Source organism: Puma concolor, chromosome A3, assembly GCF_028749965.1.
Source record: "Puma concolor isolate L17-30 chromosome A3, mPumCon1.1.hap2, whole genome shotgun sequence".
Taxonomy (NCBI): Eukaryota; Metazoa; Chordata; class Mammalia; order Carnivora; family Felidae; genus Puma; species Puma concolor.
In genome coordinates, this window is record NC_141669.1 from 117157332 (window position 1) to 117181784 (window position 24453).

Sequence of the window (24453 nt, forward strand, 5' to 3'; positions counted from 1 at the left end):
CAGGCCAGTGCCGAGAAGCTGTGCCGGACCTATGAGGATCAGCTGAGTGAGGCCAAGATCAAGGTGGAAGAGCTGCAGCGGCAGCTAGCAGATGCGAGCAATCAGCGTGGGCGGCTGCAGACTGAGAGTGGTGAGGCCGGGGGCTTGGCTGGGCCACCCTGGGGCCTTGGCGCTGCCCCTCACCCGCCTGACCTGCCACTCACCCTTGGCCCCGCAGGGGAGCTGAGCCGCCTGCTAGAGGAGAAGGAGTCTCTGATTAGCCAGCTAAGCCGGGGGAAGGCCTCGGCCACCCAGAGCCTGGAAGAACTGCGGAGGCAGCTGGAAGAGGAGAGCAAGGTAGGCCGGCCACCTGCTCCCACAGAGTGGGCAGGGTGGGCCCTGGGGCCACCAGCCCGGCCCAATACTGAGGTCACTGAGGTCCTTGCAGGCCAAGAGTGCGCTGGCCCATGCTGTGCAGGCTTTGCGGCATGATTGTGACCTCTTGCGGGAGCAGCACGAGGAGGAGGCGGAGGCCCAGGCTGAGCTACAGCGGCTACTGTCCAAAGCCAATGCTGAGGTGGCCCAGTGGCGGAGCAAGTATGAGGCAGATGCCATCCAGAGGACGGAGGAGCTGGAGGAGGCCAAGTGAGCGCCTTAGCAGCCTGGCCATCACCATGTAGGGGTGATGCCTGAGCCTCTGAGCTTTCAGGGGGTGAGGGGGGAATACGGGGACCTTACTGCCAGATTCCCTTGACTATGCGGTCCATACTATCTGCTCCCTTGGCCTAGAAAGAAGCTGGCCTTGCGGCTGCAGGAGGCAGAGGAGGGAGTGGAGGCTGCTCATGCCAAGTGCTCATCACTGGAGAAGGCCAAGCTACGACTGCAGACAGAGTCAGAGGACGTGACCCTGGAGCTGGAGCGGGCCACCTCGGCGGCTGCAGCACTGGACAAGAAGCAGCGGCACTTGGAGCGGGCGCTGGAGGAACGGAGGCGGCAGGAGGAGGAGACACAGCGTGAGCTGGAGGCTGCCCAGAGGGAGGCCCGTGGCCTGGGCACTGAGCTCTTCCGGCTGCGCCACAGCCACGAGGAGGCGCTCGAGGCTCTGGAGACGCTCAAGCGGGAGAATAAGAACCTGCAGGGTATGATCTGCTGTGGGGTCACTGAGGGTGCCCTGCTCTGGCCACCTGGGATCAGGGGTGAATGAGGTGCCCTGTTCATTCTGCAGAGGAAATCAGTGACCTCACAGACCAGGTCAGCCTCAGCGGGAAGAGCATCCAGGAGCTGGAGAAAGCCAAAAAGGCTCTGGAAGGGGAGAAGAGTGAGCTTCAGGCCGCACTGGAGGAGGCTGAGGTCAGGGACTGGCCACAGGGGCAGGGCGGGCACTGACCTGCTGCTTCCCTGGTCTCCCCTCTCCTGCAATGCACGCTCACGGCCCCCATGCCCATGCTCCAGGGAGCCCTGGAGCTGGAGGAGACCAAGACTCTGAGGATCCAGCTGGAACTCTCCCAGGTCAAGGCTGAGGTGGACCGGAAAGTGGCCGAGAAGGATGAAGAGTGCACTAACTTGAGGTAGGGCGGCCAGAGCCAACCCTGTCCTCTGCCACCCCAGGATCCACTCCTCTTGAGGCTAACACCCCTCCTGTCCCCACTGAGGGCAGGAGAAAATCAGGCAGGCAGTGTGGGCTGGGCCCCTCTGTGTGCACAGGCACCTCGTTTGCCCCTCCCCTGGGCCTCTCTCAAGGTCAGGACTATTGGCCCCAGTCTAGAGGCCAACTTTGGAGGCTAAAGGACGTGTTCAGGGTTATACAGTGCAGGCAAGAGCCAGGGTTCAGCCATGTCTGTCTGCTGTGGAGCCTCACTCTTGTCCATGAACTTGTTCTGAGGGTGACAGGCAGCCCCAAGGGGCTAGAGATCAGGGAAGGACAAGTCGCTTATTCCCACAATGGATTCACGTCTACAGCATTCCTTGGCGTAAGAGCAGGTCTAGTGCCTGTGCCCACCCCTTTCTCCTAGGCCACAACCCCCACTCTCCTCCCTCCTCCCCACAGGCGCAACCACCAGCGGGCAGTGGAGTCCCTGCAGGCCTCCCTAGATGCGGAGACTCGGGCCCGCAACGAGGCACTGCGGCTCAAGAAGAAGATGGAAGGTGACCTCAACGACCTGGAGCTGCAGCTGGGCCACGCCACCCGCCAGGCCATGGAGGCGCAGGCAGCCACACGGCTCCTGCAGGCCCAGCTCAAGGAGGAGCAGGCTGGGCGGGACGAGGAACAGCGGCTGGTGGCCGAGCTCCGGGAGCAGGCCCAGGCCCTGGAGCGGCGGGCCGCGCTGCTGGCCGCAGAGCTGGAAGAGCTGCGGGCCGCGCTGGAGCAGGGTGAACGCAGCCGACGCCTGGCGGAACAGGAGCTGCTGGAGGCTACTGAGCGCCTTAACCTCCTGCACTCGCAGGTGGGGCCGGGAGGGCGCGGGGATGCTGGCGGCGTGGGCCTGCCGGCCAGCTCTGAGACTCCACGTCCCCACAGAACACGGGCCTCCTGAACCAGAAGAAGAAGCTAGAGGTGGACCTGACCCAGCTGAGTGGCGAGGTGGAGGAGGCTGCCCAGGAGAGGCGGGAAGCCGAAGAGAAGGCCAAAAAGGCCATCACCGATGTGAGGCTGGGCTGTGGCCGTGGGGGCGCCTGGAGCTGAGACCGAAGGGACTTTCCCCTCCTGACCAGGCTCCCCCCCACCCCACCCCACCCTATCCACTAACAGGCGGCCATGATGGCCGAGGAGCTGAAGAAGGAGCAGGACACGAGTGCACACCTGGAACGGATGAAGAAGACGCTGGAGCAGACAGTGCGGGAGCTGCAGGCCCGGCTTGAGGAGGCTGAGCAAGCTGCCCTCCGCGGCGGGAAGAAGCAGGTGCAGAAGCTGGAGGCCAAGGTGCGTGTGGCCCTCCCAGGCCGGGGCAGGGGACGAGGGGGCAGCCTGAGGATGGGCTCTGGGCAGCAGGCCCATCCCTGGCTACTCGCAGGTGCGGGAGCTGGAGGCTGAGCTCGACGCGGAGCAGAAGAAGCATGCTGAGGCCCTCAAAGGGGTGCGGAAGCACGAGCGCCGGGTCAAGGAGCTCGTGTACCAGGTGTGGGACTAGGTCCGCCACGAGGCAGGTGGGGGTGGGGTGGCCGGAACTGGCCCAGTCTGGGCAAGATCTAAATCGCCTTTGCCTGCCCAGGCTGAGGAGGACAGGAAGAACCTGGCTCGCATGCAGGACCTGGTGGACAAGCTGCAGAGCAAGGTCAAGAGCTACAAACGCCAGTGTGAGGAGGCGGTGAGTGCACTGGGGTCTGGGCAGCTGGGACTTGGAAGTTGGGAACAACTTCAGCGCCAGTTCCAGGCTCCTCAGCCGGAGATGATGACAGTGAGCAGTCTACTCCCTCTCTCGGCCCTGGATTGCCCATGTTGGCTTTGTGTACAGGCAAGCTGCCCTGAAAAGGGCAGTGATCTAGCTCAGTGACCCCACTGTTCCAGTGGGAAGAGCGATCATTTCCTACCAGCTTTAGCTAGAGACAGGACCCAGCTGTCCCTGAAGGGACCCCAAGTGCTTTCCCTTCTGCGTGCCTCTGGAAGGACTGCCTTACCCCCCCCTTCTTCCTGCCAGGGGCACTGGTGATGGAGAAGGTAGAGGAGCAGTTGACCGGAAGCCAGGCCCCTCTGGGGAATGGGATGGGACCAGACTACCTATCTCAGTTACAAAGGGTGACCAGGAAGGCCCTTTGTGTCCCCAGGAACAGCAGGCCAGTACTAACCTGGCCAAGTACCGCAAGGCCCAGCATGAGTTGGATGATGCGGAGGAACGGGCAGACATGGCAGAAACCCAGGCTAACAAGCTGCGGGCACGGACCCGAGATGCCCTGGGACCCAAGGTGAGAGACTGCCATGGGGCACCCCTTGCCCTCTGCATGGGGGAGGGAGGATGGGAGGGTGAAGCTCACTCAGCTACTCCTGTCCCCTTAGCACAAGGAGTGACGCCTGAGCTCTGAAGACGATGCCTGCTGTGTGCCGTCTCCTGCTGCACCCTGAATAAATGCCATGTCTGCAGCTCCAGCTACTTGCCTTCTCCTTTTTTGAGGTTCAGGAGAGCAAAGGAACACACAGTCCCTGGACAAAAGTCAGGTCCACAACAGTCATTTAAAATAAAGTTCTTTAATAGTCTCCATTTAATTGGTTTATTTGTTGTTAATAAATTGGCAACACAAGGAGGGGCCAAGGGTGTGCTCCTAGCCAGGCTCCTGTGTGTGTGGGCTCAGGCAGGAGACGCTGCCTTGGGGCAGGGCACAGCCACCCCGTGCCCCAAGGGATGGAAGAAAAGGGTCCCCACTTCTAGGGAAACCCCCTGGGATGAACACAGCGGCCAGTGAGCAAACAGAACCAGAGTTGCTAAAGGAAAACAAGGGAGGGAGGGATAGATAGGCAAGGGTGGGGGAAGGCAGCGTCCTCTGGTAGCCCCCACCCCTGCCCGCGGGGGCTCAGAAGCCTTTGCCTGGGTCCAAAGGCCAGAGCAAGCTTGGCTCACAGATTGGAGGAGGGTGCCCGTATCTCCCTCCCCACCCTGGGACTGACAGCCAAGAGACAGGGCAAGAGCTCAGACAGAGCTATTTTTTAAAGTTCCTTTACCTCTCTCTGGGTGGGCTGGGGCCCCAGGGTTCTGAAGGAAGGGTGGGCACAGTATCCCTGTCCTTATCATGGGGGTCTTGAGGGAACTGAGGTTCCCCAGTGACCTGGGGCCCTCAGACCCAAGGGCTTCTAGATGCTCCCTCCCCATAAGCTTGTACCTGAAGACCTGGGGCAGAGTTATCGGGGAGGCAGGGGAGGGGAGTGACCAGGCAGGGTGTGTGGCACACATACCCACGCTCACCCACACTGGCCCTGGCCCAGCAGCCTCCCGAGGCCTGGCCCAAGGTCACTCCTCGGTGAAGTCCCTGTCTATGTCCATGTAGGGCTCCTCAATGTAGCTGACGAGGGCAGAGGGTGACTGGCGGTCTGGGTTCAACAGGATGGACACGGTCTCTTTCCAGTATGAGAAGCTGATGCAGGAGCTCTGGGCAAAGAGAGAGGGGCTAGGCTAGGACGCCTGGAGGACCCAGGCCGAACCATGCACCCCGTGGGGAGGGCTGGCAAGGCGACAGAGAGCTACCACACAGCCCAGGCAGAGACCACACCCCCAAGACAGCCCATGGCCTGCCCACTGGGAGGTTGGGGTGGGGTCGGGGCACTCACATTCTCCAGGCAGGTGCTGTCCTTGTCCTTGTGCAGGTAATGCTGCTGCCAGAAGCGCAGCAGGTTGTGGAAGTTGTTGAGTAGGAAGCCGGGGTACTTCTTGCTGTGTTCCATTCGCTGCAGCAGCCGCAGGTACAGGGGCAGCCGCTCTTTCCGCCGGGCCAGCATCAGGATCACCAGGCTGGTATTGAGGCAGCTGACGTTCTCCTGCGAGGCGCCAGGCGTGCCACGTTAGGTGCATGCAGGTAGCCCCAGTGGCCCCTGGTGGATCTGGGGTGCCACTGGGCAGGGAGGAGGGCGTTGTCTCATGCCATGCACTGAGCTGCCCCTGCACAACCCTGAGAGGATAGGGCATGGCGGGCGGGGGTGGGGGGGTCATCGTCAGTGGTCTAGAGTCCACTCCTCCTCCAGAATCAGTTCAGGCATCACTTCTTCCTGGGAGCTCTGGTTCCCGGAGCTTCCATCCCCAGGGTGGGGCAGGGTGCCCGCATTAGGTGCAGCTACCTCACTTTCTAACTTCTGCTCAGCACTGAGCTGGGAGGGTCTCGGGCTGGTTCACTGTGCAGCCCCAGCCCAGTGCCCTGCCTCGGTAAATGTGTGCTAACTGAAGGAACAAAGAACCACCTCTGAGGGGTTGAGCATTAACCCCATTTTAGAAAAGAGGAGTGTGAAGCTTAGGGAAGGGGCAGCTGCAGTTACTTAGAGAGTGGGAAGTCACATCAAGTCCAATCCCAAAGCCTGCACAGCAGGAGGAGCTCAGAGAGCACTGAACAGGGAGTCAAGAACTCCATGCCAATCCTGACCCATCTGTGACTTCAGAGACCTCTTCCCTCCTCAGGCCCCATCTGTAAAATGGCACACCGGTCCCTGATTGGAAAAAGTCCTCAGAATAGCTGGCGGGGTTTCCTAGGAACCAACAGACGGATCAAGACACATGTCTAGGGCAAAGATGGGACAGATCAACCCCTGGGCTCTGGGATGAGGGAAACTATTTCCAATCTCCCTTCCCCTCCTGCATGTCTGCAGGACCTCTCACCTGGGTCAGTGTCTGCACGTGGATGATGTTGATGAGGCGGAAGAGGAAGGACATCTGTGTGGGCACCTGGGATATGTAGGCAAGCAGGCGGCACTCGGACAGGACCTCAGCAACTGGGGACAGAGGGGCAGAGGTATGACAGCAGGCTTGGAAGTTGGTCTGTGGCTCAGGCCCAGGGACCTGCCCCTCAGGCTTGTAGCCAGGCCTCACTGGGGTCCTGACTTTGGAGATGGGAGCCCCCACCATGAAAGCAACACAGGAAAGGCCGGATGCAGCAGGAACAAATGTCCAGCTGTGCTGCCACCCAGGCTGAGCCTGCATTCTCATTACACTCCCCCAGGAGTTCACCACCACCTTTCCCTCAGTTCCTTGCGGGGTCCTCCTCTCTGAGGCCTCCCTCCCTCAGGCTTCACCGTCTCGGTCCCTCTATTCCCAGGCGATTCCAGGCAAGAGAGGAAGGGTGTTCAGTTTTCTGCATTCCATTTGCACAATAGTTTCTTTACTTTTATTAAAATCTACATGTTCACTAAAGGAAGCACGGACGATAGAGAAAAGTCAAAGCGCCAAGAAAATCTCCCAGAGAGCCATAACCTGGACCCCAGCCATGTGGGCATTTGGTGCAGCTACTTCTGGCCGTTTTGTCTCCTTGCTAGATGCTGGGTGTCTGACACCACTGTGGCCACACTGGGCTGATTCACCCTGGCACTGTGGCTTTTCCTTACCTTTCATGTCCACCTGATTTTCGAACCGGTCCAGCGACAGCGTGACGCAGCGCACCAGCATGTTGGAGTCCACCAGAGAGCTGTTGATCTGCTTCAGGAACACCTGAAACTGCAGCAGAGGCCCAGCTCAGGCGGGTGGTGGTAGGCTCCCACTGAAGGTGGCCACGGTCCAGGGTGGGCACTGGCCGCACAGGGCTCCCATCTACCCAGGCCCAGCTGTGTCTCATAAGACTGAGGCCTAGACAAGCCGGGTGGCCAGCCCCCCAACAGGAGCTCGAGCCAGGGCTGACGGCAAGCCCAGTGTTTTCTACACTGATGATGGGCGCTGGACTCCCCTCATGTTCACTTCAACTAGTTTGCACTGGGTTTCTATCAAACACACACTGTGAGGCTCACATACCGGGCCCGATCCTGCCCTTCTGGGGCTAATCGTGTCACCCACCACCTGTATCAGAGCCATTTTCACAGCCCACCTGCTCCCACCCTCACCCCTGCCCACAAGTAGCTGAGACGGTCACCCCCCGTATACCCAGGGTCCAGCACAGAACCAGCACAGTGCAGAGGTGAATGGCCATTTGCTGAAGCCGGCCCACTGACTCCCCAGTATTCTCCAAGATAACTTCTGAATGATGCAGCAAACCCCATGGAGCCTGGGTTAGTCTTACCTTTGCATCAGTGTTGATATATTTATTAAATCTCTTGAATGCATCAACATTGAACTTCATCAACTCCCCCAGAAGGTCAAAGTAACTCTGGAGCACATCCCTCGACTTGCACTCGCTGTCCACGATGCAGTACAGGATGTGCTGGGGTGGGAGAGGACAGGATGAAGGCAGGAAGGTGGCTGAGCCCTGGGGCCAAGAAGCAGATGTGGCTGCCGCCCCCAGGCTGTGCTCAACCAAGCTGCCCACTGTCTGCCTCCCACCAGGGCCTGGCACGTAGCTCAGACCACATGACATTTGCTTTAAGTTAAGCATCCACGTCAGTTGATGGAACTCGTTTCCCTGTCTAGATTCTCATCTGAGGATGCTGGGCACTCCAAGGGCAGGGCCAGGCATGACACACCTCACCAGGAGGCTGGGGGTGGGTTGAGGTGTGCAGTCATGACCTCTTGCTTGCCCAGGGCTCTCCAGCCGGCAGGCGAGGGGAGCCGTCTCCAGAAGTAACAATGGCCACTGCCTGAGCACTGAGGCCATTCAAGTAAATGAAGCACAGGATTTAAGGGCACAGGACACATTTTGACCCCATGGTTTGTCTTCATATTTATGAATAAAGTTTATACCAAAATCGATGAATTTTCATCAGGAACAAAAGCCAGTTTAACTCTTACAATAGAGTTTTCTACAACAGTTAAACTGTTCCCATTTTTCATTTGCGTTTTCCTGAAGTTATGCTGATTTAGATCAATTCCTTATGGATTTTACAACAATTCATGGGTCAGTTTCTTGTTTGTATCCTTTTATTATTTTTTTTTTTAAACCAATGATATCTCTGGCCACTTTGTTCCCTGCCTTTTGTAAATTTTGCTTTTTCTGCAGACCACTTTACAATAAAGGGGAATTGACTTTTGGTCAACAGCAAAATATCCTCAGGGTCAAAAGGCCTTGCTGGGTAACTACAGACTCTTACACTCTTCCATGGCCACCCCCCAGATCCCTCAATCATCTGTTAAGCACCTAAGGAACCCACACTTGGAAACTCAGGGGAAGTCCCAGGACAACTGCACTGGCATTTCAAAATAGAGATTTGGTCTGCTCCTGACCAGCTGTCTAAGTCTCAGGAAGGAGAGCAATGCATGGGGCTAGGGGGAGAATGGGACACCCAACACCCTGGCTCCTCCAGGCTATTACCTCCAGAAGGCCTCGCTTCAGCAGGAACATCTGGTCTGCATAGGAGGTGGTCCCTCGGAGGAAACTCTCCACAGCCCGGGCTTGCCAAAACCTGCGACCCAAATGTTGACCCCTGGCCCAGGTGGCTAAGGCTGCCCTCTTCTGGCCCATATTCCATTCACCAAGGGGGCTGGGAGATGTTTGCTGTCTTGCTTTATTCGACATTCACTGAACATCTACTAGGCGTCAGGCCTCATACTAGGCACTGGGGACATAGCAATCAATAGTCCTTATCCTCATGGAGCTGACAGCTCAGTGGGGAACTGTCATCTATTTGGTTCTGTCTGGAAGAAGCTGTGTCTCAGAGAAGATGGATCCAGGATTAGAGGGCTGGCTACAGTAAGTCACATACGAAAATACACTCTAGCTTTGCCCCTTCAGAAGAATAGAAGGACAATGGAAAGTGGTGCTGAGAGTGCATGAGGGAACCTGACAGATCTGTACAGATGGGCCACTGAGCTCACTTCTGATGGGCTGTCGTAGAGAAGAAGTGGCCCTGAGGGTGGGGGGTAGAGCTGGGATCAATGAGGGGAAGACTGGACAAGGCAGACTGAGTTGACAGGGGGCATATGTGGACACGAACCTATTGGTAGATCACACCCAGCCCTGACCAATGCCTCCCTTACCCGCTACTTCTGTCCACAGCCTTCACAACTCATCTTAGGTGAGCCGGAGGAGCTCTGGGGAGCCCTCCCTGTCCACACCCACCCCCCCCCTTAGCCCCCAGCTGGATAAGGAGCTTTCCTTTGTTCCCAAGCCCCTGGGGCAGGTCCTGGCTCTATTTCTTTCCACACTGCACTCCAACAGGTTTCTTTACACACCTGTTTCCCACAACCCAGGGAACTCCACGGGCAGGGGCTGCAGCTATTTCCTACCATCTGTCCAGCTCCAGCACAGAGTAGGTGCTTGGTGAATGCTTGGTTAGTCCCTAAAATATACTGCTGGGATGCAGCAGAAGCTCATGCACACCTGTGGAGTCCTCCCTCCACAGAGGGAGACCCCCTCCCCCCCAGACTAGTCGGATATCCACAGCAGAAGCTGGTAGCCGCATGAGGTGTTTCTAACCACTCGAGAGAAACACTTGGCTCCTGGACCCTTCAGGAGTGGCAGGTGCCTGTCCCCAGACCTACCTGAATGATGATTCGGCTGGCTCCTTCTTCATGACCTGCAGCAGACGAGTTAATAAGCCCCTCTTCCCATCACACACCAAACTCCTGAAACAAAACAGGTACATCAGTGGCAGACCTGAGGCTGACAGGGCCAAGTTCTACTTGGCCAAGGGACTGCTATCTTGGGGCCCTGGGGTTGGGTCTCTCTGCCGGTTTATGTGGGTGAAAAAACCTGGGACATTTCCAAACCTGCAGAATGCCCCCCAGCTCCATCTGTGTCCAGAGGACTCCAAGGACTCCTGCAGTCTTAGAACTGAACTCACACCACATCTCAGGCCAGCTTTCCCTTCCCAGACTCACTGGCAAGTGATCAGAGGCCAGAAAAACCCAGAGTCAGTGCTCAGAACCGCTGGAGGGCTGTTTACACCAAAGCGAGTTTGAAATGCCAGGACAGAGTCTACCAGATGGGGCAAAGTCTGTGCCAATAGGGTGAGAGAGGGAGTACCCTGGCCCCCACGTTCAGCTCCGCTGGCTTTGGACAAGTCCCTGTGCCTCTGGGCCTCAGCTTGCTGGTCTAGGAAGCAAGATGTTCGATGAGGAAATGACTTGGGCTGCATCATGGGGAACAGATGGCCAAGCAGGCAGGGATTCTGAGCCCTTAAACTCCCTCTTCAAATAGAACAGCTCTACTTTTATCCCCTCCAGACATTATGGACTATGCACGATTTTATTTGAACAGATTTCTCTTGCTTAAAAAAAAAAAAAAAATAGAGCCTGGGAATTATGACTTCTGTTGCTGGTTATAGTCCTCCCTGCCCTGACCCTCAGGAACCTGTGAGCTCCCTGCTGGTCAGAAGGTGGCACGAGCATAATCCAGCTAATGGGACTTATCACAGGGCAAGAAGCATGTCAGCAAAGGTGAGTGACAAAGGAGTGGGCAGAACACATGTGACTTTTGGCAGATGACCTCTCCAAACCCCTGCTCCCCACTCTGTAAAGTGGAGATGATGATGGCACCTCCCTCCCATGGCTGCTGTGCGGCCCCAGTGAGGTAATGCAGGTGACATGAGGACAGTGCGTGACACCCAGGAGCCCTCAGGACATCGGAGCTACATGTGAAAGAGAAAGGATAAGTACCAGACCCGTGGGCACTCATCTGTGAACCCGGGGGCACGCAGGCAGCCAGGGCGGGCTGTGGGCCAGAGCTGCATGCCACCCACCTGTCAGTGTTGAGGACGGCTTCCACCTCAGGGATGTTGGCCTTGAGAGAGATGGCACTGAGTTCGTTCAGCTCCTGGTTATTGAGCAGCAGGTACTTGTTCCTGCAACAAATGGATTGGAAGGGGTAAAGGACAGGCACCAGGCTAGTTCCCTTCTTGCCCAGTTCCTGTGGTGAGAGCCAGAGAATCTCCCAGGTGCCCTCCCCTGCCATCACTTGCTCCTGAGGCGGCAGAAGGGCACAGGCGAAGGGAGTCTCCCTGGCTCCCTCCCCTGCCCCTTTGCCTGCCACAGTCACTACCAAGGCCCATTCTCTCAGCATTTCCAGGCCTTTTGTTTGCCACTGAACATTTTTCTTTTTTAATGTCTCTTTGAGAAAGAGAGAGAGAACAAGCATGCCTGCACACAAGTGGGGGATGGGGAGAGAGAGAGGGAGAAAGAGGATCCCAGGCAGGCTCTGCACTATCAGCGGAGAGCCCGATATGGGGTTCGAACTCACAAACCTCAAGATCATGATCTGAGCTGAAGTCGGACTGAGCTACCCAGGCGCCCCACCAATGAACATTTCCTTTTGCTTTCTCAAAGGCACATCCAACTTGGTGATGTCCAAATCAAACTCAGCATTTTGCTTCTCAAACCTGGCTCTATTCTAGCATTCCCACAGGGGCCTGAGGCAGCTGAGACACTCCCTCCTGCGCCCTTCATCTTTAGGCCTGGCATCACCCAAGCCACGTGAACAGAAGCAGCTTCCTAAATGGTCTCCCCCAGGAACTGATTCAACACACAGCATCCAGAGAGATCTTTAGAAAATGGGACTCTGACCAGGTTACTCTACTGTCAAAAACACCCCCACAATTTCACAAGCTTTAGACTATATAAAATCTAAGCCCAAGAATTTGACTGACAAGGTCCTGTGGCTGAGCCACCAACCACTTTCACAGCCTATGGGCCAAGCCCCTCTTCTTTACATCGTTCGCCACACTGGCCTTCTTGAACACACGGTGCTCCACTCTGTAGGAGATTCTGCACACACCATTACTTCTGGAACAGACCCTCACTCTTCCTTTTCACCCAATTTACCACTACCGACCCTTCAGGTTTCAGCTGACAAGTTGCTTCTGCAGGGAAGAGCTCCCGACTACCCTCTGGCCAGTTCAGGGCCCCTATCAAATGTTCTCTTACAGAAGCATGCTCCCTCCCTCTGAATACCATCTCCATCTGTCACTGTGCACCGGGTGGTGTGACTCTGATTAATGTCCCTCCTCCCTTCCAGGACCGTACCCTTCACGAGACCAGGGGTCACGGCTAATTTCACTCATCACGGTCTCCCCAGAGCCTAACAGTGCCTAACACATACAAGTGCTCAGATTTAATAAAAGTCTGATGAATGTTAGGGACCCACTTCCTCAGAAAAAAAGTACACATTCAGAACATACTGGTGCCATTTTTTAGAGTGTTCACATACTTTCTGGAGCTTAAGTCCTTCAGACAAAGAGCCTCTGAAAGAGGATGGTCAACATGATCCAGACAAAAGTAGCCAAGTGGAGGCCCTTGGCCACATTTGTCCTCAGGCACTTTCTGGTAGCTTACACAATGTTTCAAAAGAATTTAAGTCAATGTTTAAAACCAGGATCTTCCACATAAATCTTAATTTCTAGCTTCCCTTGGGGGAAAAAAACTCAGAAGCTATGTAACAGCAGGCCCAGTTTCCTGTATACCAGCGGTAGGCAAGAGCTAAGCAGCAACTGCCTGTGTGTTCCAGCTCACGAAAGTCCTTCCATCCCACCCCTTACCCTCGCCATAATGTCTCCCCAGTGCCAAGGTCAAGGGGTCAGCTGCTATTCATCCCTCCCCCGGCACTGTTTACCTTAGAGCAGAGAATCTCTCTCTTGTGAATTCTCCACTGAAGGTAGAAAAATGAAAAATGAGAGGGCAGAATGCGGCTTCAAAAAAATGGAAGAGGGTACATCTCCTTGTGCAGGTGAAGAATATTCCACCTGTTCAATAAGCAAATACTCAGCCCACTTTGCCCACCTGAGGTCCCTGTGAAGGGCCAAGCTGTCCATTCCTGGTTCGGAGGGACAGTTGAGGGATGTATTGACTCCAAGGGTAACAAGGAGCCAGCAACTCTGTACTCCCTTCCTGAGGTGGCAGTGAGGGCTCAGGGGAAGACTGGCACAGGGCCTGGCACAAAGGAAGGGCCGCATGAACGGCAGCTCTTATTACAGTATTGTCAAAGTGCAGCCACACGTGGTAACCATGTGACAGCTGCCCTCACAGCTGCCAGGTCCTCTGGAGCTGAGGTCTGAGACAGGGGAGAGGCCCTTGCAACAACTGTCCTTCCAAGGACAGCTCGTACTTACTCGTGATGGTCGCTGAAACTCTGGAGAAGCCTCAAGAACTGTATCTTCAAGGTGATGTCCTAAAACACATATGCATCCTTGATGTTAAAACCATCACCACAACGTTCCCAATGAAAATAAAACATTCTGGTGAGAGCCTGGATGTGTCGCTTTGCTTCTCTGAGCCTCTGTCCTCACACACAATGAGGACTTTTCTATAGTCAGAAACTCTTTGCTGACTTCCACAACTGGCCAATAAGAGATTAAGCTGCTGCAGACCCTTCCTGCTATCCCCCGCTTCCACCTACATGTTGAATAAAAAATAACTAAAATTCTCTTAAACGTGAGGCTAACTTCATAAGAAAGGAAAATCCATAGGATTCAGAAATGAAGAAAGGACTGCGTTCAGAGCAGTGAGCACAAGAGCAGATGGTCAGCAGCTCTGGGTGGGATGGAGAAGTGGGAATGACATTTACTCATGCCAGGGCTTGGGTTTAATGCCCTGCAGGGACTAGACAGAACCCTGTGCCCATGTAAAGCCTGGCAAGCAAGTACACTTGGTGAAACAAGGGTGAGAAAAACCCCACTTATCAGCCCAGGGAGCTGGCAAAGATGCCTGTTTCTGCCTGGGTGCTACTGGTGGTGAAGGGGAGCCCCCCGAAGAGAAATCTGGCACTCAACATGAAAACTTGCCCTGTGGCACTTACTCATAAAGAACCTGGCAGACAAAAGCAAGTGTTCTGAAGAAATACTTCCAGAGGCAAGGCTACATTCCAGAACACGAGGTCACATTCCACCCTGAGGGGAATATGAAGATTCAAATGCAAGTATTAGCATCCCATGAGCAATCCAAGACCATAAAAAAAGTATGTTACAAGTAATGAACATTAACATAACAAATAAAGACCAAGTCGTTTTTGACAAAGAACCAGATGTCTCAAAATGCAGAATACATTCAACTTGAAATTAAAAATTCGGATGATGGGCTGAGAGGCAAATTGGACAAGGCCAGAGAAGAACAGTAAGCTGGAAGGTCAGGCACTGTGGGAAGTCCCCAGAACATGGCACAGAGACCAGGGAGAGCCTATGGCACTGATGGCCGTGTGTGGCACTTCAAAGTCCCAGAGCACTGTCCTCCTGATGCTGGTGATCAAGCCTCCACGTGGCCCACAAGGACAGTGGGCAAGGGAGTGTGACCTTCCTCCTGCAAAAAACAGGCTCAGAGATTCAGCGACTCGTTCAAGCTCTCCCAGCAAACTGAGTGGCATAGAGGCCTCCTGACTCCCAGTTCAGTGCTCTCTCCAGTGCACCATAAGAGAGACCAGGTAGAGGTGAGCCTCTGACTCCTTTAAAAAAGAAAGCACCCTAAAGCCCTTTCTGGCCACAGACCATTGGTGGTGCCTGCTCTCAAGAGGGCAAAACCTACCACCAGTAGATGTGCAACAGTGTGGGGCTGCATACAGATCAAGGGGAAGCCTGCCACTAGGTAACAGAGAGGCTTTCTGGAGGGAAAGCCTCCTGGGAGCGCCCTGTCCTAGAGGTGTGCACGAGGAAGCTGACAGAGGGCCTCAGAAGGGATTTCTGCACAGGTGGAGGGGTGGGGTCAGACCCTTCTCAAGGCAGCTTCCACTTAAGGGATCATATAGACTAGGACTTTATTTCTACTCTTTCAAAAAATGAGATTTCAAAGGGTCAACAGCAGTCCTGGAAACAAGTACTCCTGGCAAATAAAGCCCATATGTTGCCACGTTCCCCAGCTCACCGGGCTACAGTCACAGTTCTGGTTGTGACCATGGAGGACAAGGGCAGATGCTGAGTGCTTCCTCCAAATCAGCTTGTCGAACAAATTATTGAGCCCGGGGATCAGCTTGAACTCTGCGATCATTCTGTGAACCTAGATGGGGTAGGAAGGCAAAAAAGCATTACAACAAACGTGCTGTGAAGATCCATCAAAATCTCCTGCTCAGCACGTTCTAAACAATCTTTGAGGATGAAGAAAGCAACAGTCAGTAGGGACTGCGGAGGTTTAAATGAAAAACCTCACTTAGCCACCCCTCTCCACACTCCCACTATGCACAGACACACTTTTGCACTCTACTCACAGATCCCCACAATACTCCTGGAGTCACACTGTATGGTGGGTCCTCTTTTAAGAACACAAGTTTTAGATTCAGGGAGTCCTGGGTTTGACAAGCAGCTCCAACACATACGAACTTAATAACCTTAATCAAATTTCTTAATTTGTTTGTTCTTAGTTTGTTTCCTACTCATATCATTAAAGTATAAATACCACTCATGCTTCAGAGTAGGAATAGATTTCAACTAGAGACAAGATAAACATATTTAAAAGATGTAAACCCTAAGTATCCTAGAAAAATCTATGCAAAGATTTAAAAAAAAATTTTTTTTTAAACGTTTATTTATTATTGAGAGACAGAGTGAGACAGAGCATGACCATGGGAGGGGCAGAGAGAGGAGGAGACACAGAATCCGAAGCGGGCTCCAGGCTCTGAGCTGTCAGCACAGAGCCCGACACAGGGCTCGAACACACAAACTGCGAGATCATGACCTGACCCGAAGTCGGACGCTCAACCGACTGAGCCACCCAGGTGCTCCTGCAAAGATTTTTGTAAACGACCATACGAGAAAGATTTTCTAAAATATTAAGTATACCTAGAAGCCAAAAGAGAAGACCGTTCAATTCAATCATATAAACCTTTAAAAATTCTCTGTGGCAAAATTCACAATAAGCAAAGTCGTTAAGTCAAATAGGAAAATGGAGAACATAGTGGCAATCTCACATCATAGGCAAAAAGCTAATTTCCTCTGTAAGGAATCCTACAAATCTCTTAAACAAAAAGACCAACCTTACAGAAAAAATGGGCAAAGGTTACAGACAGGAAAATACAAGACATTCTTCAATATATGAAAGTATTCAGCCTCACTTATAATACTAAAAGAAATTCAAATCACAATGAATTTTTCGCTTTCTCAGGTTAGCAGAGAGCAAAGCTTAATAATACTGTGCTGGAGAGCTGGGCCTCAGGCACGCTCACTCACTACTGGTGAGAGGGCATTTGCCGAACTGCCTGCAGAAGAAGGTCATTTCGGTGAGATCTCTAAAATCTACAAATGCATATTCCCTTTGACCAGCAATTCTACTTTCAGGAATTTATTCTCAGATCCACATACTAAATGACATATGTGTAAAGTTACTCACTAAAGAACAGCAGCACTATTTGCAATACTAACCTATACTTCCCGTCAGTGGGTATTAGTTGTGTAAACCTTGGCATATCCATTCAGTGGGGTATAAGGTACCAGAAAAAAGATTGAGGTCTTTCACACATAGTGAATTAAACATTTACCAAGATACAATATCAAAAAAGCAAATATGTACATGCTATATTAATCACTGTGTTAAAAAAAATGAGAGGAATATATTTGCTTTTATAAGCATAAAATGTCTCTAGAAGGATACATGAATAACTGGTAAAAATTAGATGCTTCATGGAAGAACCAGAATATCCAGGATCAGAGGAGAGAAAGGCTTCATTCATGCTTGTTTACATTTTTTTTTTTTTTTAACATTTATTTACTTTTGAGAGACAGAGCATGAGCAGGGAAGGGGCAGAGAGAGAAGGAGACATAGAATCTGAAGCAGGCTCCAAGCTGTCAGCACAGAGCCTGATGCAGGGCTTGAACTCACAAACCACGAGTTCATGACCTGAGCCAAAGTCGGACACTTAATGAGCCACCCAGGAGCCCCGCTTATTTACACATTTTAATAAAGAACTATGTGAATTATTTACCTATCAAAAAATATGTATATATGTGTGTGTGTGTGTGTGTGTGTGTGTGTGTGTGTGTGTGTATATATATATATATATATATATATATTTACCTAAAACAAAGTGATTACTACTTCTCAGGGCTCTTATAAGGACAAAGCTAGAAAATGTATGTAAAGTCCTGAGCACAGGATCAGTGCTTACTGATTCCCATTCTACAAGGGGATACAAGGGGAAGGGGAAGGGGAAGTTTAGCAGGACAGATGGCCAAGGCAGTGGTGGAAATGTCGGCCTAACTCAAGGGTTCTGATCCTAAAGCCTGTCGTTCAGGCCTACCACAGGTGTGCATTTATTTATTTAAATTTTAAAAAAAATGTTTATTTTTGAGAGAGAGACAGAGCGCGGGAGGGGCAGAGAGGGAGACAGAATCCAAAGCAGGCTCCAGGCTCCGAGTTGTCAGCATAGAGCCCAACACGGGGCTCAACCCCACAAAGAGTGAGATCATGACGTGAGGCAAAGTCAGATGCTTAACCGACTGAGCCACCCAGGTGCCCGGGTGTGCATTTATCTCAGGAGGCCAAAACTGGACAAAGCTGTGACTCTGGACAATGTTCTTTGAACCTGAGTCCCCTGATGGAAAATGAGAGCTAGTGAAGACGCTGAAAGGATTCAATGAGGTAATGTGGCCCAAATGCAGGGCCTGACTTTACAGGAAGTGCTGTATTGACTGTTTACATGAGCACTGGAGAAATGGAACTTAGGACATCTGGGGAGAGTGACTTCAATTTAACCAAGACCGGTCAGAGAACTTGGCCTGAATGTACAACAAAAAGGCCACTCTAAGGAGGAACCTTCTGGGAGGCCTGGCCGGGGAATCCCTTTTCCTTGTTGTCCCAGCCTCGATGAGGCCTGTGGATCCATGTCCCCACAGCGCCAGCATACAGCAGAACGCAGTCAATGCTGACTGTGCTCCTGAGGACATGCCAGCAGAACACTGGTTCTCAGGTGGGCAGCATCCTGAGGCCAGCCTGTGGTCCCTCCAAGGCAGCAGCAGCAGTAATCATACAGGTTAACCAGAGAAACCAATGACTGATTCATAAAGACTTGGGAATAGGAAGGCTGCTCAGGGAGCAGGGAACGGTCATGAGGGACAGAAAGTAGATGGCTCTACTGATGCCTGGAACCTGAGAGCACAGCCCTTTTTGTACCCTGGTTTCCTCAAGTATCAAGTGAGGGAAGAGGTGGTCACCACTTTTTTTTATAACTTACCAAATACCCCAAAATTCAAATGTGAATAACCGTGAAAAAAGATAAAAGCACTGAACACATGTAGGGCACAGCGACGTAATCATTTCGTAACAAATGTATTCCATATTGGAGTAAGGAGCTTCAATGCCGTGGAGGTCAGGGTGGGGCTTCATCCAGGGTCCTGGTTTTAAATACCAACTACATGCTGACAACCTCCATGGTTCTAGCCCCGGGCCTGACCTCTGCCCTAACTCCAGGTGCAGGTAATCCGGGTGCCGATTCTGAGAGACACCTCAAACCTAACTTGTTCAAACTGAATTCCCTGCCCTTCTCTCTACACCTCCACTCCTCTCCCCTAACTCCTAACCCACAGTCTTAACCATCTCAATAAATGGCCAATCCATCCTCCCACCTGCTTGGGCCAAAAACCTTAGAAGTTGTCAAAGAAGTCACCCTTAATCCCTCTCTCATGCCCACATCTGAAACTATCAGCAAATTCTACCTGTTCTACCTTCAGAATATATCCAGACTGTAAGCACTTCTTGAGACTCCCCTCCACCAATATGCTTAGTCCTGGCTACTATCATCTCTTTCACAAGGCTGCCAGAGGGGTGGCTTCCCAGTCACTCAGAGTAAACACCCACGTCCTTAAAATGGCCTGTGAAACCCAGATGGGATCCTCATCCCTCCCCTCACTGATCATTCCAGTCCATGCCCCTGCTTCCCTACTATTCTACCAACCCACTGGGCATGTTCGCACCTCAGGACTCGCTCCCTCTACCTGGTAGGCTGCCTCAGGGATCAGCGTGCATGGCCCTCTCACTTTCTTCATGACACTGTTATGCTGGATGTCATCTTTGCAGTGAGTCTTCTCCCTGGCTACGCTATCCAAAACTGCTCCTCACTTGTAAGATGGGGATAACTTCACCTATCTCGCACGGAGCTGCTATGATGGTCCAGGGTCTGACTCAAAAAGGAGCTTAAGGACTGTTGAGTGCCCCCCGCCAACTGCCCACCTTTTTTTCATCCACAGGGCAATGATTAGTCAGCAGGAGAGGACTAGTTCTCATCTATCCTGAAGAGGAATGCTACTTCCAGAGCTCTCTTTCTCCCCCTGTAGGTTATAGGCCCTTGCTCCTTCAACCCCAGCACATGCGGAGCCCCAATAGCTGTCTAGTTTTTGTAACTGATACAGCTCCCAGCTCTGGCCCACCACCCTGAGCCCCCATCGGACTGGCAACTCTTCTAGTGCATCTACAGGGCAGTCGTCCTGTCACAAAAACCCTTTCTTCTTCATATTCACAAGGTCAAGTAACATGGCCAAGCAACCAGCTATGCCCTGGGCACCAATGCTCTGCCCAGAAATGCTGCCCACAGCAAGGTATGGTAGAAAGACTATGGACTCTGGAATGAGACTGGCTTCCTGATATGTAAACAGAGATGAGGAGAACGACCCCTGCACTTTGCTGGGCTGGAGTGACAGCCTAATGGAGTACTTGATGCCCCACAAGTGCCCGGGACGTGTTCTGAGACGTGTGGGAGGGGGGGCCCACCTGGTTTCGCTGACGCCCCATCAGAAGCACGCAGAGAACATAGAGCACTTCCAGTTTGTACATGATCTCATGCATGATCTTCATTGACTGAGGCAGCTGGGTCCTGGTGGAAGTGTGAGGCAGGCCATTCTCCTCAGAAGCCCCTGGAGGAGGGAACACAATGGAGGCTGAGACAGCCACCAGGAGAGAGGGTTGAAACACTGCTTGTAAGGAAACATGTTTCTGCTCCTCAAACCAGCTCTGGACAGACTTGAGGTAACAGAGCCATTAGACTGGCCCCTGAGCCCATGACAGAGACTTTGAAAGCCACAAAACCCCCTCTGTGCCCACAGGGGCCAGGCAAGCTTAAAAACAGAAAAACTGACTCTGCACATCATAAGAAAAGGAGTTCTGTATGTATGGTGACAGATGTGAGCTAGACTTACTGAAGCGATTATTCTGCACTATGTGCAAGTATCAAATCATCATGGTGTACACCTGAAAATAATACGTTGGTATCAATTATACTCAATAAAAAACCAAATCGACTCTGCAGTTGCATTCTATCTCACTGACTTCAACACAGTGAAAATGCTCTGACACAGCCAATGCAACAACAAGATCCATCTCTTCCTGATATTCTTTTCTCCCGTCATCATCAGAGAGTATCCCCCACCCAAGTGCCCAGTGAGCTAGCAACGAATTGTGCCAAACTCTCTTCAGGTCACAATTGACTCTAAGTACTTGGTACCTCTACCTAGATTCTACAAGGAAGCACTGCTGAAAGACTGAGAGGGATTCTTTTCCGAGATTTCTTTTCTCCTGTTTTGCAAAGAACCATCTAAAGTTTTCTAAGGTTCAGCTTTCCAAGGCAGACTGGGCACCACAACTGCTGTTAATGATACAGATGAACATAGTGTCTACTAGCAGACTTCCATTTTACCCAGTTTCATTGTTAGTAACAATGGCAGCAGCTAAGTAATATTTCTGGGACATGGTATATGCCAGCTATCATATTTTGGGCTGCAGGTAAACCATCACATTTATTCTACTACCCAGTTAACAAGAAAGTCTCAATGAATCATGCAGGTTACAATCATGAATACTCATGGGAAGGTGCTAGAACAAAGTGCTGAAGGCTGAGGGCTCTGGGATTATAACTTGCTGGCTGTGTAACACTGGTCAGGTTACCTCCACACTAGGCCTCAGACTGCCTCATAGAAGGGAAGTAACAGCAATGCTACTGTGGACGGCTGGGTGGCTATTTGGAGTCAATGAGAACACAACAAAAGCCCAGCACCTGGCTCTTGGGGAGCCTTCCTCTTAGGTACCTGTTATTTTAAAAGAGTACTGGTCAGGGTCAAGAGACCTTAGGGATTACTTCCCCTCAACTTTTCTCATGTTTAACGTGAAAAGATGAATGAGTAACTACTAAGGTCCTTCCAAGCTCCCACTGGAACTGCTGCAAGACCTTTTGCAAAGGGCCAGAAAAACTATATGGGATAGAACAGTGGTTATCAAGTAATATTTGGGTAAGGTGCATGCAAAAGTCTGGTGACTTCTACAAGGTGATACCAATGTACAAGAACCCAAGTTATTCTGCCCTACTGGCATGGAACTATGTTTTTACAGCCATGTCATGTCACTAATATAAAATCACAACCCTGGGAGATGACAGGTTGTTGAGTGAAGCAAGACTGAAAGGCAGCATGGCACAGATGTTAAGAGCACAGCCCCCGAGCTAGCCTGCCACATCTGACCCAGCTCTACTACTGTAGATGTAAGTATATGGTAAATAAAAAGATGTAAGTATATGGTAAATAAAAAGAAAATGAGTTTTTCTGCTAATGCTTGCTTGCTACTAGTTTTTTTTTCTTTTTAATCTACAAGGTTGTTTTTTTTTTTTCAATTAAATTTTTAAAAATGTTTATTTATTGGGGTGACTGGGTGGCTCAACTGGTTAAGTGTCCCAACTTCAGTTTAGGTCATGATCTCGTGGTTTGTGAGTTCGAGCCCCGTGTCGGGCTCTGTGCTAAGGGGGCTGGAGAGCCACTGGGGGACAGGATGCTTAAGGGAAGGACAGGCACAGCGAATAGCAAACAAGCCCTCCTCAGTAATAAACGTCTGTGGAGAAAGAGAAACACAGGCAGCTCAGATGCTTCCCCGGGCAATGCCGATCTTTGGTGCCTGGTTTTCACGGGTTTGACAAGAAAGTCTCTGGGGTAAGTATTTTCAAGAAAGGCAGTTCTTAAACCAATGGCCAGAGCTCAGCAACAAGATTAATTCCCAAGGATGAGGATGGGCAAACTAGTTTGAGAGGTTTCTGCTTCCCTCCAATCTCTTCAGCTGCATAAAACTGATTCAAGGGGTCACCACCCTCCATAGGTCTACACTGCACTCTGGGGCATACTCTTTTTTTTTTTCCTAAAACAGCTTTGAGCTATAATTCAGCATACAATTCACCCACTTGAAGTGTACAATCCAGTGGTTTTTAACATATTCACAGTTGTGCAGCCATCATAACTGATTTTAGAGCATTTTCATCACCCCAAAAAGAAGTCTTATTCTCATTTGCCACCAAACCCCTCATCTCTAGGCATCCACTAAAGTACTTTGTTTCAAAGGAAATGGAATCATAAAATATGTGACCTTTTGTGCCTGGCTTCTTCTACTCTGCACAATGTTTTCAAGATTCATTCAGGTTGTAGCATATACCAGTATTTCATTTTTTACACTGCCGAATAATATTCTGCTATATGAATATACCACATTCTGTTATCCACTTACCAGCTGATGGACATTTGGGTTATTTCCATATTTTGGCTATTATAAATCTGCAGCTGTAAATATTCACGTGTAAGTTTTTACATAAACATGTTTTCATTTCCCCTGGATATATAAGTAGGACTAGAATTTCTGGGTCATATGGTAACCCTGTTTAGCCTTTTGAGGAACTGTGAAAAGTGCCAGACTGTTTTCCAAAGTGACTGCACCATTTTATATACTCACCAACAGAGAATGAGGGTTCTGATTTCTCCACATCCTTGCCAACACTTGCTATCATGTCTTTTTGATGATAAACATCCTAACAGGTATGAAGTAGTATCTAATTGTGGTTTGGATTTGCATTTCCCTGATGGTAATGATGTTAAACATCTTTTCATGTGTTTATTGGCTATCTGTATCTCTGCTTTGGAGAAATGGGTATTCAAATCCTTAGCCCACATTTCAAAATGTGTTGTCTTTTTATCACTGACCTGTATGAGTTCTTTACAAATTCTAGATTCAAGTCCCTCATTAGATACATGGTTTGTAGGTAATCCCTTTCTGCAAAGAAGCCAGTTGAGATTTTGACAGACACAGAGCTCGACACGTGGAGTACTGCTACCTTAATCATACTGAGTCTTCCGGTCCATGAACACGAGATAGCTTTATATTTAGGTCCTCTTTCATAATAATAAAAATGTTTTATAATTTTCAGAGTAGGAGTTTTGCATTTCTTTGTTAAGTTTATCCCTAAGTATTGCACTCTTTTTGATGCTCTTATAAATGAAATTTCTTAATTTTGGTTTGGTCATTGCTACTGTATAGAAACAATTGAATTTTGTATATTGACCTTATAATCTGAAACGCTGTTGAACCCACTTACTAGTTTAGTGGGTTTTTGTTTTTACTGGATTCCTTGGTTTTTCTATATATAAAATCTGTGAAGAGAGACAGCTTAACTTCCTCCTAATCTGAATGCCTTCTATTTCTCTTTCTCACCTAGAACCCCCAAAGCAATGTTGAGTTGAAGCAGCAACTTCAAGGCAGGGGTCCTTGTCTTGTGCCTGATCTTAGTGGGGGAGCAGCTTTCAGTCTGTGGGCATGAAGTATGCTGGCTGGGGGTTTAAGATACCCTTTAATTGGTTGGGACTGCTCCTTTCTCTTCCCAGTTTGAGTGTTTTTATCATGAAGGGGTGTTGGATTTTGTCTGATGCTTTTCTGCATCTACTGAAATGATCGTATTTTTGTTCTTTCTTCTACTGATACAGTGTATACATCAACTGATTTTCATATACTGAATCAACTATGCATTAATCCTACCTAGTCACATATATACTTACTTGGTCAGGTGTATAATTCTTGTATGTTGCTAAATTTGGTTTGCTAGTATTTTCTTGAGGATTTTTACATTTATATTCATGAGAGATACTGGTCTGTAATTTCCTTATAGTGTCTTTGGTTTGGGTATCAGGTTAATTATGACTCATATGTTAGGAAGTGTTTCTTCCTCCTCTATTTTGTGGAAGTCTGTGACATACTGGTGTTAATTCTTATTTAAATGGCTTCT

At 50.8% G+C, this 24453-nt stretch overlaps 2 protein-coding genes across 6 annotated transcripts in view; one reads left to right on the plus strand and one right to left on the minus strand.

The window, feature by feature from the left end:
- The window catches only part of MYH7B (myosin heavy chain 7B), a 43073-nt gene extending 38901 nt beyond the window's left edge, over positions 1 to 4172 (plus strand). For all 4 annotated transcript variants that reach the window (XM_025932668.2, XM_086702044.1, XM_086702045.1 and 1 more), the window contains 13 exons: positions 4 to 130; positions 218 to 336; positions 428 to 624; positions 769 to 1118; positions 1205 to 1329; positions 1432 to 1547; positions 2027 to 2423; positions 2498 to 2623; positions 2729 to 2899; positions 2991 to 3095; positions 3189 to 3284; positions 3742 to 3879; positions 3971 to 4172. In XM_025932668.2, coding sequence (XP_025788453.1) covers positions 4 to 130; positions 218 to 336; positions 428 to 624; positions 769 to 1118; positions 1205 to 1329; positions 1432 to 1547; positions 2027 to 2423; positions 2498 to 2623; positions 2729 to 2899; positions 2991 to 3095; positions 3189 to 3284; positions 3742 to 3879; positions 3971 to 3982 — 2079 coding nt within the window. In that variant the 3' untranslated portion in view covers positions 3983 to 4172. The remainder of the gene's footprint in view (positions 1 to 3; positions 131 to 217; positions 337 to 427; positions 625 to 768; positions 1119 to 1204; positions 1330 to 1431; positions 1548 to 2026; positions 2424 to 2497; positions 2624 to 2728; positions 2900 to 2990; positions 3096 to 3188; positions 3285 to 3741; positions 3880 to 3970) is intronic.
- TRPC4AP (transient receptor potential cation channel subfamily C member 4 associated protein) overlaps positions 4144 to 24453 on the minus strand; it is a 69199-nt gene continuing 48889 nt past the window's right edge. The window contains exons 9-19 of one of the 2 annotated variants that reach the window (XM_025931820.2): positions 20142 to 20284; positions 15312 to 15443; positions 13571 to 13629; positions 11210 to 11311; positions 10011 to 10094; positions 8842 to 8932; positions 7657 to 7797; positions 6992 to 7100; positions 6270 to 6382; positions 5234 to 5440; positions 4144 to 5054 (exon numbers count right to left, since the gene is read on the minus strand). In XM_025931820.2, coding sequence (XP_025787605.1) covers positions 4917 to 5054; positions 5234 to 5440; positions 6270 to 6382; positions 6992 to 7100; positions 7657 to 7797; positions 8842 to 8932; positions 10011 to 10094; positions 11210 to 11311; positions 13571 to 13629; positions 15312 to 15443; positions 20142 to 20284 — 1319 coding nt within the window. In that variant the 3' untranslated portion in view covers positions 4144 to 4916. Of the gene's footprint in view, positions 5055 to 5233; positions 5441 to 6269; positions 6383 to 6991; positions 7101 to 7656; positions 7798 to 8841; positions 8933 to 10010; positions 10095 to 11209; positions 11312 to 13570; positions 13630 to 15311; positions 15444 to 20141; positions 20309 to 24453 lie in introns of both variants that reach the window. The other variant, XM_086702047.1, reaches the window with a different exon arrangement.